The sequence below is a fragment of the Alnus glutinosa genome, chromosome 9 (assembly GCF_958979055.1).
Source record: "Alnus glutinosa chromosome 9, dhAlnGlut1.1, whole genome shotgun sequence".
NCBI classification, from domain to species: domain Eukaryota; kingdom Viridiplantae; phylum Streptophyta; class Magnoliopsida; order Fagales; family Betulaceae; genus Alnus; species Alnus glutinosa.
Window position 1 is genome coordinate 6,115,766 of NC_084894.1, and position 13,609 is coordinate 6,129,374.

At 38.5% G+C, this 13,609-nt stretch overlaps 1 protein-coding gene and 1 pseudogene across 1 annotated transcript; both read right to left on the reverse strand.

Moving 5' to 3' along the window:
* Positions 1 to 1,784: 1,784 nt before the first annotated feature.
* On the reverse strand, positions 1,785 to 2,905 carry LOC133878599 (borneol dehydrogenase, mitochondrial-like; annotated as a pseudogene).
* Positions 2,906 to 6,756: 3,851 nt separating this feature from the next.
* Positions 6,757 to 13,142, reverse strand: LOC133878593 (NAC domain-containing protein 40-like). Its single transcript, XM_062317162.1, has 4 exons — positions 12,549 to 13,142; positions 10,614 to 10,867; positions 7,450 to 7,725; positions 6,757 to 7,344 (listed from the first exon to the last, which is right to left on the reverse strand). Exons 1-4 carry the CDS (start codon positions 12,844 to 12,846, stop codon positions 6,856 to 6,858), a joined length of 1,317 nt encoding a protein of 438 aa, XP_062173146.1. The 5' UTR covers positions 12,847 to 13,142; the 3' UTR covers positions 6,757 to 6,855.
* Positions 13,143 to 13,609: the final 467 nt, after the last annotated feature.

Sequence of the window (13,609 nt, forward strand, 5' to 3'; positions counted from 1 at the left end):
TCCTCCGCTTGATCGCAATATTTTTTTAATTTTTAATTGAAAAATGACGTGTGGCATGTGTATTATGAGGATATTTCGCTAAAAGTTGGCATTTTTCAAAGGTTTTGGTTGTTTGGAGGGTCAAAGTGCAAGTCTTAGTAGTTTATGGGCCATCCGAAGAAATGGTAATAATTTGGAGAGCTAAATTATATTTTTCCCTAATAATAACTATAATAAAAAATGATAAACAGTGATTATAAGCAATATTCCACCATGACATAAGCGTTTGTCTCCTCTTTTTGTATGCAAGAACAAAGAGAAAATTTGTCTGAACTTGCTCTTAGAAGGGCACATGAAGAAAATGTGTGGACTAATAGTACTTAAGCTATAATATTGGACTAATAGTATGTTGGGAATAAATCTTACTTCGACCAGCTCAAGGAGAGATGGGGAATTATCATTCCCCATGCCTAAGTTGGACCAGGATCAAGTTGTACCCGACTAGGTACAAGAAGCCTGACCAGACTGGAGATGAACTGATCGGGCACTCACATTTAGGTGTGTGCGCTGTTCAAAGTAGAGAGCGATTCGATCAACAAGACTCGCAGTACAAAGTACACATGGCCTGACAAGTATGAAGGTTTAGTAGTTAAGGTCTTGTCTGAACACTATGCCAAGTTACTGTGCACATCGTACCGAATCATTGTTCATCCCATACCGTGATGGTCAAAAATCCCAAAAAATCTGGGAGGTATTGTTCCAGCAAAGTATCCCCACTCAATCTAACACGCCAATAAATACATGACTCGCCCAGGTATTGGGGGGGAATTTTTCTTTTTTTTGAGCTCTCACCTACAACTTGCATGATTTAAGCATTGGAGGAAGGATTGTCGGCCAACCCCCGACGAGTCTTTGTTGTTTTGCAAGTTCCCTGGAGGACTGACTCGAGCCATAGGAGGACCCACCCAAGCTATCGAGGACCCGATCCATCGAAGGACCGAGCCGAGCCACTCAGAAAGCTAATTAGGAGCAGAAATATCACCATACCGGGAACTATACCAATATAGTACATCATTGAATGGAGGGTTGGAACTAATTAATTCCTGAGATTGTCTGCTCAATTTTTGCTTATTTTTCCTTCCTTGATGGATTAAGATTTTAAAAGGGCATTGAAATAAAATAATGGATGTTTTTGTGATTAATATTTGATTAAGACTGATAAATTTCCTCCTTACAAAATAACTGGCCACTAACCTGCTCTTTCACTCTTATTTCCCATGCATGATCGGGTCAAATAGTATGTATGTAGCACACCCTTTGTTTTAAACCCTAAGATTAATATACTATTTTTGAGCATAAGATGGATTTGTGATCGTTTGAGAAAGAGTGATGTTTCCTAAGCCTTAATTTGATTATGGCCGGATTTCTGCCAAAATTGAGGAATTGATTGGGAGTCGTTCATCAGGGGTTTATTTCTTGCCTTGAAAGTTTGAAAGTGCCAAGGAGTACCTAGTAGTAACTAAGAGATGGGAAACATTATGGAAATACATACTTCATATCAGTGGAGTTCAATCTGGCTGTTTTGGCTTCAATGATTTTGAGAGAATGGATTTTGAGAGAATGGGTCCAAGAGTCCACCATTATACAAAACTACATTAATCGATCATAGCAGTCAACAGTATCCCATATTCATGAGCATATTTGAATGTGAGTAATTTAAATCTTAACTCTCTGGATTAAAACAAATAGACCGAGAGCATTTGACGATCCTTTAGTAAAATAATCTAAAATCAAATAAACTGCTCAATCGATCTCATTTAATTTATTAGAATTAAGCATACATTGAAAAGCCTGGATTTACAATAGTGAAGCCCCCATCTACAAAAAGATTATGCCCACTCACGTAATTCGACTCATCACTTCCAAGATAAAGAACAGCTTTAGCCACGTCCTCTGCCTCGAGAACTGTACCTTTAAGGTTGGAATAAACACGATGAATTCCATCATCGTCCAGCTTAAAGAAATCTTTTGCCAATGGCGTGGGAACTGCGTACGGTGACACACAATTCACACGAATGCCAAACTGTCCGAGCTCCACAGCGGTGTTTCTCATCAATCCCACCACGCCATGCTTCGAGCTCGTGTAGCCATGCGATGCAGTGCCTCCTACAGTTGAGCACACACTAGCAGTTGTAATTATGCTGCCATGGCGAGCTGGGATCATCACTCAAGCGGCGTGTTTGGTGCCAAGGAAGACACCCACGAGGTTTATGCCAATGACTTGCTCAAATTCAGCCTTGGTAATTTCACGGATGTCGGTTTTGGCTACTCCGGCGATGCCGGCGTTGTTGAACATAATGTCCAGTTTTCCAAACTTGGAAACGGCAAGGTTAACGGCGTTTTCCACGTCTTTTTCCTTGGTGACATCGCAATGGACGAAGGACGTGGATTGAGAGTTTAGATCCTTGCATACAGAGTGACCCAAGTCATCTTGGATATCTGCAATCACAACTTTTGCTCCATGCTTCGAGAACAGTCTTGCCGTTGACTCGCCGATGCCACTAGCTCCACCGGTGATTAGTGCCACTTTTCCTTCTATCCTGTGACATTCTCACACGATATATGCTAATGTTACAGCACATGCAAAGTAATGCATAAAATGTCCCAAAAAAAATAAATAAATAAATTACAAACAAAAATAGAATCCAATGACATTTCCTTTACTTTTCCCTAAACATATTGTTTAAGTTTTGGAGAAATGACTGTTTCCTAAACATGTGGGCATGCAAGATATTAGAACTTTTCTCATACCTTCTTGCAGCAGCCGAGAGCAATGAGAAAATTCCCATGGCGGCCGACTGACCTCCGAACCTGTATCGGAAAAAATGAAGAACAACCCCAATTAAGACCTTCGCCAAATTGGTTTTTAATCACTGTGACTATTACTTTTTTTCGCAATATCACACCATGTGGTCCATATGTCATATCATGCACCGGATAGTGAGAAGAAGAAAAAAAAAACTCCTGCTTTCCACATGGACGGCAGCAGCCATTCAAGATCATGTCAAGTCATATTTTGACGTGGGCCAGATACTCGACCAAGGCCATCCTAGCTTGTACTAGGATGATGATGAGATGGAAGCTCTTACGAAAACATGCAAGAATTAAGTGTCACATTTTTCACGTTGGCGGCCGCTTGCTTTTTCTACTAGGTATCCTTTTGTTTGGAAAATGATAAATTTACAATACCACCACAACAAGTGCACAACACCCTTTCATATGGAATGGACTCTACACACTGGGGTTCACCCCATGTGAGAGGGTATTGTGCACTTGTTGTTATAGTGTTGTCTAGAAATCAAATTCCTGTTTGTTTTTGGACAATTCAAATAACTGTTTGAATTTTATAGAAATAAGTGCCACATTGATTTTTACATTATAGTTCACAATTTAGTGATTAACGTAATAAGTGTCATATAGAGTATTATTACATTAGTTTGTAAATTTAGTAATTGTCGTATAGACTATCAACTGAGAGCCTATATTTTAGTGGTTAACGTAATAAGTGTCACATAAACTATCATGTCAATTGGTACGAGACTAATGCTCCGTTTGTTTCGGCGTAAAATGATTTCTGGAAAATGATTTCGGTATTTTCCGGTGTCTGGTAGGGGCGAAAATAATAGTCAACTAGAAAATGATTTCTGTTTGACCAAAAATGCTTAGTAAATTTCGGAAAATGATTTACGCTTTTTAAAAGCGTAAATCATTTTCCGAAGACGTCTAACGCGGTCGATTTATTTTAAACAACGCAGTCGACCTTCACGTTTAAGCAGCCGACCACCATCGAAATTTTGCCCGTATCAAATTCCGACAACATCCGGATAATGTCGTCGGAATCTGGCGACGGAATCCGGCCACCTTCGCCGGAATCCGGTCAACCCAGATTCCGGCAACCAATCTGGCCGGATTCCGGCGATCTGGCCGGATCTGGGCAGACCGGCCGGATTCCGGCGATCTGGCCGGATCTGGCCAGTCCGGCCGGATTCTGGAGATCTGGCCGGATCTGGCCAGATGGCCGGAATCCGGTCGGTCTGGCCAGATCCGACCAGATCGCCGGGATCCGGCCGGCCTCTCTGGCCAGAGCCGGCCGGCTCTCTGGCCAGACCAGCCGGATCTGGCCGGGATCCGGTCGGTCTGGCCAGATCGCCGGGATCCGGCCGGTCTGGCCAGAGAGCCGGCCTGCTCTGGCCGGATCCCAGCCGGCTCTGGCCAGAGAGGCCAGATTCCGACAAAACTGTCCGGATTCCGGCCATTATCTTGAATTTTGACTGTATTAACCGAAATCAAGTAAAAATGATCAGAATCTTGTCGGTCAGTGACGGAATCTCGTTATCGATGATTTTTATATTATTTTATATTAATATTTATATGTTTTGAATAAAAATTAATTTTTATAGGTTAATATGTTTGAATGAAAATATAAAAAATATTTGTAATTTTCTGTACGCGCCAAACACCGAAAAATGCTTTCGGCGAAAAATATTTTCCAGAAAAATGACTTCCCTGAAACCATTTTACGACGGAAACCATTTTACGTTGAAACAAACGGAGCATAAGAAAAAATTGTTAATTTGGTCCATATGGTTCGAGATTGTGACAAATTAATTGTTCATCGTAGTTTAAAAAGTGACTTAACACTCCTTGAGATAAGCCAAAAAAAAAAAAAAAAAAAAAGGTCATTTCCAATAGAAATGTTGATGGAATCCATTAATGCATGTGTCACATTATCACCGATTATATTGTGACACATGCCACTTACAATAAACCAAAAAGAAAAAAATAAATAAAAAGTAGTGGTCGAGCCACGCCTTTGGGCTGCCTGAAGGTAGCCGTTAGGGAATGATCGCCTCCATTTTTTTAGTGCTTAAGTATCACGTTAATTTTTGAAAAATAATAAAAAAAAAATTATAATAAAAGTTGTACCCCCCATTTACCGCATGTTAAAAAACAAATGACATTGAAATAAAGAGTCTGCTAGCACTGTAATTCCACTAAACAGATAGTACTGAAGCATATAGCCTCGTTCAAGGCGTGATCATTTTTAGGTGCACTGAATATGTAGAGCAAATAGGCAGATACAGAGCTTTCGCTTTTTCCTTGACAATAGAAAAGTAGAGCATCCAAATTTTGGTACTGCTTCCTCCAGTACTATTATATTATTGGATACATTTTTTCTTTCAATTAACATCATCATCATAATAATAATAATAAATAAATAAATGATAAACAGTGATTACAAGCAATAATATTCCACCATGACAGAAACGTTTGTCTCCTCTTTTTGTATGCATCATGAACAAGAGAAAATTTGTCTGAACTCGCTCTTAGAAGGGCACATGAAGAAAATGTGTGGAGTAATATTGGATTAAGACTGGCATCTTTTCATTGGAATTTAAGGCACATATTTTGGTCATGCAGCTACAAATCCTTAATATGGCTCTCATGGAAACATCATTGAATGGAGGGTTGTGACTAATTAAACCCTGAGATTGCCTGCTCAACTTTTGATTATTTTTCCAATTCCTTGATGATGGGTTAGGATTTTAAAAGGGCATTGAAATAAAATAATGGATGTTTTTGTGATTAATGCTCCGTTTGTTTCGGCGAAAAATGATTTCTGGAAAATGATTTCGGCATTTTCCGGTGTTTGGTAGGGGCGAAAATAATAGTCAACCGAAAAATGATTTCTGTTTGACCAAAAATGCTTAGTAAATTTCGGAAAATGATTTACTCTTTTTAAAAGCGTAAATCATTTTTCATTTTCCGAAGGCGACAGACGCAGTCGATCTATTTTAAACGGCACAGTCGACCTTCACGTTCAAGTAGCCAACCACCATCGAAATATTGCCAGTATCGGAATCCAACCTCTGGTTAATGTCGCCGGAATCTGGCGACGGAATCCGGTCAGCCAGATTCCGGCGACCAATCTGACCGGAATCCGGCCATCTGGCCAGACCAGCCGGATTCCGGCCATCTGACCGGATCTGGCCAGAAAGGCCGAATTCCGGCCATCAGGCCGAATCTGGCAAGAGAGGCCGGATCCCGGCTGGCCGGGCGGATCTGGATCTGGCCGGATCTGGCCAGAGAGCCGGATTCCGGCCGGCTGGCCAGAGAGGCCGAATCCCGGCCGGCCCTGGCCAGAGCGGCCAGCTGGCCGGATGGATCTGGCCAGCCTGTCGGGATCCGGCCTCTCTGGCCAGATCCGGCCACATTTGCCGGAATCTGGTTATCCCAGATTCCGACGAAACTGTCCAGATTCCAGCCTTTATCTCGAATTCTTGTTATATTAGCCGGAATCAGGTAAAAATAGTCAAAATCTTGTCGGTCAGTGACCGAATCTCGTTATCGATGATTTTTATATTATTTTACATTAATATTTTATGTTGTGAATAAAAATTGATTTTTATAAGTTAATATAATTGAATAAAAATATAAAAAAATATTTGAGATTTTCCGTACGCGCCAAACACCAGAAAATGCTTTCGACGGAATATGGTTTCCTGAAAAATGACTTTCTTGAAACCATTTTACGTCGAAATAAACGGAGCATAAATATTGGATTAAGACTGTTGTGATGATATATAAAGTATAGTTTATGGAAAATGATTTGTAATGCATATTATTGATTAAACAAGTCATGTAATGTGTTCTCACGTTGCTCAGATCTTATTTATGAAATTTCCTTTAAATAAATTATCAATTTAATTTAGAAGGTTTAAATTTAATTTGAGGGTGTTACATGTATTTTCACACATATGCCAAGTGAAAAGGCTAACTAGTTTCAGGACCCACAATCTGATTATTCTGATATTTTTACATCCGGTGCCAAAAGTGCCCATACACAGTGGAATATGTAATCCTTCTGGCTTGCCGGGAACCTCCCAACAAAGACAGAAACAAAGCTAGTAAAGTCAAAATAACAAAAAGTATAGATGCTCGCCTACAATTGCTTGTTCTGCGAGAGAGTATACCCAACACACATTTTGGTGACTGCTCTGGGTTTGGATGCTCACCTTTCTCTACAAAGTTGTTGTCATTACCGGTTTCCAAAGATTCCGATGTCTCCGCAGCAAACATACTTGATGCTCGCATTCTTAAGTTGATTCTTCGATTCGCCGTGCCTTGTAAAGGAATCACCTGTGAAACAATAGCTTGCATTGGTTCTTGAGCTTTTCTATCAGCCTCAGACATGCAAGTCACCATTGGTAGGAATCTAGGAGAAGCACATAGACAAGATTCGTCTAGCTTAATGATGTCATCATTCAGTATATCAGCATAAAAATCTTCTTCAATGGCAGTTTCCTACAATGTAAGAACAAGATGGATTAGATGTCTCTTAGTGAAAGATGTGTCAATGACTACCACCATGTAGGGTTCAACAAAGGGTTTGGCCAAAATGAAACCTACCTTCTGGTGACTGGAAGTTTCCGCCTGAGTAACATCATTTGTTCGTTTCTGTTCAGATTCAGATGTGGAATCAATCTGCTCAATGGAATAAGAATCATTACTGCTACCAACTGCCCTGTCCCCCTCGGACAATCCCAACTGGTCGATACCAGCTTCAGAGACTGCATAATTACTGTTAGGCAAAGTTGGCAAATGCCCTTGAATTGAAGCTCGGGGTGAAGAATCACTTGGGCGGAACTCACTGTTCTTCCGGAGGCGACAAACAACCAAAGAATCCTGCATCTAAACAAGGGATGATTCAACAAATACTCACGTAAACTTTCTCAAGAAAGAACATAACAAAGCTTAAATGTACACATTTTACAATTAACTACTACTAGTTAACTGAAAGTGCACATTCATTAGATACCAAGCAAAAATTACACTGCAGCAAGGAAAATATACACTTAACCGAGCAAAAATTAAAGCCCCACTGCTGATAATTTTCAGCAGGAAATAAATTAGAAAAAGATGTAAAGTGAAATTCTCATTCCCAGTGGTTGGGAAACAAATCAGCAGATGGTATGATTTACACGATCTCCACAATGGGAAAGAGAGGGGGAAGGGTGAAATAGGAAGGGGAAGAGATGGCAAGGAAGCAGGGAACTACTTTCCTTTCGGGTGTTTGATTGTCAAAGCAAGGAAGAGGAGATAGTGGAGATAGTGCGGGCGGAGAATAAACAAAAGAGGAGAGACCTCCAAACTTCAAAGGAAACAAAACAAATGATCCCTCAATTTCCCTGCCCTTCCCTTCAGTTCCCCAACTAAAGAAAAGAGTAAACAGTTTCCCCTTCCCTTTTCTCTGCCTTCCTTTCCTTTTCCTCCACTTCAGTATGAGTCACAAAATCAATATTTCACTAGGAAAGATCTTGAACCAACAAGACTGTTTAGGCAAACATATATGCTCAAAAAAATTATAATTAATATAATATCCTTATGATCATTTCAATGCCTAATTTCTGGGCGTGCATGCTACATTCAGGAACATCAACAGCAATGGATTCTTTGTACTAGGTTATGAATGTCGTGAATTTGGAAATATATTGCAACCCCCATGACATTGCTATAGGGCACTGACGCCGAACATAACTTAGGATTGTCTTGACAGTGTAGGAGCAAATGGAAACTATGGATCGAAGGTTGTAAGGATATCAAAAAGGATTGAGAACAAACCCTAGTCACCCAAGAAAATAGAGAATAACTGAAAATATTGAATCTTATTCAAAATTCGAATTGTTGAACTAAATACGAGGAACCCGAATTTTTCCAAAAACAGCAAAAATTCTAATTACTACATAAAATCAAACTGCGAATCAAAATAAGGATTTTGCCAAAAATCTGGCAAACTCCGATAGTAAAATCCCTACTAAAACGTAAACTGAAATATTTCTTAAAATGACAAAAAATAACTTAAAACATTGATTAGGAGGGAAAAACAGTGGATTTTGAGCCCAAAAACGATGAGCATAGAGTATAGTTAGGTGGCCACAGCGTGTGCGCCAAAAAGAGCTTTCTAGATTGGGGTCTTATTATGCGCAATTCTAATACTCGTAGCTGAAGTAATGCCCATTTTAATGCACACATGCGATATTGCCCCTATTACACCTAATTCTGCCAATTCTTGTGCTGATCCTCTGTCACAATATTCCAGCGGTATCTGATAACTCAGCATTTGCGGATTTTCCTACATCTGGCAACTACAAAATTTCCATTCTTTCACATGATTGATATCTAATGAAGCTTCAAGGTTTCTAAGGCTGGAAATAAAATCAGACATTGTGCACCAATCCATGCATTGAAAAACCACAGAACCCTGCTGACATCCAGAGGGCCCCTTCCAAGTGACCTTAGTGCTAGAGATTCAGAATTCATCGACTCTCCTAGACTAAAATGGGTTAAATAAGATCTAAAATTAGAAGGCAAGAAACTAAGACACTTATTAAGATGTTTTTTCCCCTTCTTTTTTGAAAAACAAAAAGTCTAGTTTAAAGTTCTGGTTGTAGCATATCGTGGAGAAACTACTGCTACTGCTTCTGCTTCACTGAAAGCTAATGACAGTTTGGAGGACACTCTCGAAGCCAGATTTGCAAGGCTATCCCTCAAGTGTGCTACATGATGCATTTGGAAGGAGCGGATTGCTCCACTTTTAAGAGGTGTGAGAAATCAGTTTTGAAGCCAAAACTTCCATTTCGGAGAGCACTTTTTGATTGGATGGCTTCTACAAATGCTTTTTCTTTTTCAAACTACTTGAAGTTCCTTGAGGTCCTTCACTTTAGGAGATGGTCCGAGTGTTCCACCTTGAGAGGGAGGGGGGAGGGAGCTACTGCAGGGTAAAACACAGCAATGCTGCCTCAAATCCAATGATATTTCCCATGCTAAATCTTTTACACTCAATAGCCTAACAGTAAAAAGTTGCAGCATTAATTACTACTACAAAAATGTAAAAGGAGAAGCAAAAATTGTTATCCTGTAGAAGCAACCTATGAAACCCTGCTATTGAGGGATAAGATCATTTTTGGCTCATCAGAGTGAGTGTGTGTAAATTAGGAGCAGATGTGGACTTAAATTGATGCTTGGAAGTCATGACCCACACAATGAAAATGCTATGATCCTCCGACAAATCCATATATATTAAACCACCCCAGGTAAGGTTAGTGGTGGCAATGGGGTGAGACAGACTCAGCGATCACATTTCCCATGCATTCTCATCAAGTTAATCTATATCCCTATCCATTCTCCACGCCCATTTTTGTGGATGAGTGGTATCCCCATCTTGCCTCACTGTGCCACATCTTATGTAATTTTAATTTTTTTTTTAGAAACCAATTTAATATTGTGCACCATTAATCATAAAATACTAAAAAAAAAAAAATAGCTTGTATTTATACAAAAGGGTATTTTTTTCTCCCAATATTCTAAAATCATAAGAGCATATGTAATACTAAGCATCCATCCCCATTTCTGTCCCCGTTTTATGCAGCAAATATCAGTTGAATGAGGCAGGATGGGACATCGTTTCCATACAAAATGTTTTGAAATAACAATTCCAATCAAATCTTTTTTTTACAAGTAAATTCCAATCAAATACTTAGCAGAAGAATATATTCTCAATAATAACAAGTCACCTGGAGATTCCCCGGCATGCAGTATTCATGCATAATCCATTCCGTCCTTTCCCCTTTTGGTGCACGGCCTCTGTGGAACACTAGAGTCCTCTTTGTACCTATTACATTGGAACCTGACTTTACATTTCGTTCTTTCCCAGTGGCTTTCCAATAACCCAATTCAGTTGCCCTCTTACTTTGTGAGCCATTTGGATACTTTCTTCCACGAGGAGAAAAGAAGAACCATTCATTATCTGATTGCATAACCGATTTGGCTGGTTACAAAAACCCAGCACTGATAAGTAACCAAGCCCAAGTAAAACACAGTTGTTCTCTTAGGAGAATTACAGTAGCATACACAAATGTGTAAACACGTTTCAGAACTGCATATTTATACAAAAGACAACCAATGTTGCCCTTCATATTTAAAAAACACAAAATCATTTGAATATGTTTTGGCAATCCAGACTTCAATGAAAATTTGTCTATGAAGAGCAAACTCAGTGAAATTTTGAGGATGAAACCTTGAATAAAGGTCCTTTTTTTTTTCCCCTTTCCGAGCAAAACCTTGATTATTGGTTCATCCCAGCAAAGCGTTAGATATCACATGGAGAACGTCGACAACTATGTGATTAAATCCCAGTATTGAACCTCATGATGCCATGAGCAAACAAGGCCAAAATTTTCGTGGTATATTTTTACTCCAATTATATTCCAGCAAAGAGGAAAGGGTACAAATGTAAAAGTAATAGATTTTTTCGAGTCTAATATTATCTTGGTATTATTTTCCACTTTTTTTGTGCTTGATAGATAGACCCCATGCAGCACAAATGTCACTATGTTCCAACCCAGCCAGAGTAATAAATGGCTTAATTTAATTTCCCAAACTTTTCAAGTTAAAATCTTCCAGAGTCTATCTTAGACTCCTAGCTTTGACTCTCAAAATATAAATATACGAAAATAACTGTAATATTTTTATCTATAAATCAGCCTAAATTTACATAACTTTGAATGAGAAATCTATTGTTTTCAGAAAAATTAAAGGTTTTACCGCTAAAAGCAAGTTGTCGATGACTTTTAGCCAAAAAAAAAACAAAATACCAACACCAACTTGCATACTTTGTTCGCGTAACACTTCAAAGAAATCTTAAAAATAAAAACTTTGATTTTGAGACAGAAGTAACACTACACAGTTTGTATCTCACGTACCGCATATGTTTGAGGGCAAACAAAACAATACGCTAGTATATGTTTTCTGGGGTCTCACGAATAAATAAAGAAAAAACTTTATTTACCGTCTTTAATCTTTTAATACTTTTAAAATCATACTCTTAAAATTATTTAAAAAGTATTAATTTAATGTATCAATCTTTTAATTTTTTTTAATTTTACCATTCCGTTAGGATTTTTTCGTTAAATTCGATCAAAATTTTCAAAATATCCGATTTTTTGTTTAAATAAAATAAAATAAAATAAAAAAATTTGAAGTATTTTTACAAACTCTGGTACAACGCTTAATTCTTGAGTATTTTAAAAATTTTAAAACAATTCTGATAATATTTAACAAAAAATTTTAATAGAGTGGTAAAATTAAATTTTTTTTAAAAAAAATGATACACTAACGCTTCTTAAAGTTAAGAGTACGATTGTAAAAGCAATAAAAGAGTGAAGTTTTAAATAAACTTTCAAAAGTTCCAAACTAAAAAAAAAAAAAAAAAAAAAAAAAAAAAAAAAAACTTGTAGTTCTTTCTACTTCCTTTTATTTTCTCAGCGACCAAACGCAACGCATACAGCATGCTAAAATACGATAAGTCAGCTCTACAAATCCCACATATTTTCCAATTCTCACCAAGCAAACACAAAACGTGGTTCTTGAACAAAATACAAACAGAAGAAAGAGAGTAGTATGATATCTGTTCCTATAGCTTTCTCGACCAAAGTAAGTAACAAACCAACCTGGTAAGTCCCAAGGCTCGTGTCTACAAATTTCAATCTCGGAAATCACTTCCACGCTGTTCTCAGACCCCTCTATCTTCTTCGTCAGGTAGAAGGAAATCAATTCCTCGTCCGTCGGCGAGAACCGAAACCCCGGAAACATCATCGACGCCGCTATTGATATCTGCGCCTCCTTCGAAACCCCCTCCACCTCTCTCTCTCTCTCAGGCCCCTCCATCTCCCTCTCTCTCGAAGTCCCCTCCATCTCTCTCTCTTTCTCAGCCCCCTCCATCTCCCTCTCTCTCGAAGTCCCCTCCATCTCTCTCTCTCTCTCTCTCTCTCTCTCTCTCTCTCTCTCTCTGTGTGGGATGCTAATAGAGTCTAAGCAACTTCATTAGAGGAAAACAGAATCCGCGGAAACTGAAATCCCGGGAATTCGAATTCGAAACCCCCTCCACCGTTGCTGGATTATTCGTTTCTCTATCGCTAGAGCTCTCTTTTCTTCGTTTCGTCCTTTCGGTTGCTTTGGTTTGGGTAGGTCGTGAGGGAAGGGCACGTTGTACTGTTCGTACGGACCATGAATCCATGATTTTCCTTTTTGAGTCCACGTGGTCTTGGTTTTTACTGAGGCAGGGCCATGCGTGGGATCACTTAAGTGGTCCGTTCTTTTTTCCTCATCACTGCACATAATAAACTAGTTCTTTGTTTGTAGGTGAACAATGTAGAATGTGCACTAGAACATCCAGCCACACCAAAATATCAAGTAATATTTAATATTTGACTCCATGATCCGTGTTAGATCCGAATGATTTAGGAAATTTAAATTATTTTTTAAAATTAAATAAAAATTGTCAAACGAAAAATATTTTAAATTTAACTATTATTTTCAGTCTCATTAAACACTAAAAGATAAAAGAAAAACATGCTTTTAAAAAATATTTTACGTCGAAACAAATATATTATTACTTATTATAAAAAGCAATTTGGTCTAAAAAAAAAAAAAAAATCGAAAATTAAATAACACGTGGCAAATTTGCATGAAGTTACTTATCCAATAGATACATCCCGCACAAGCCCAACCT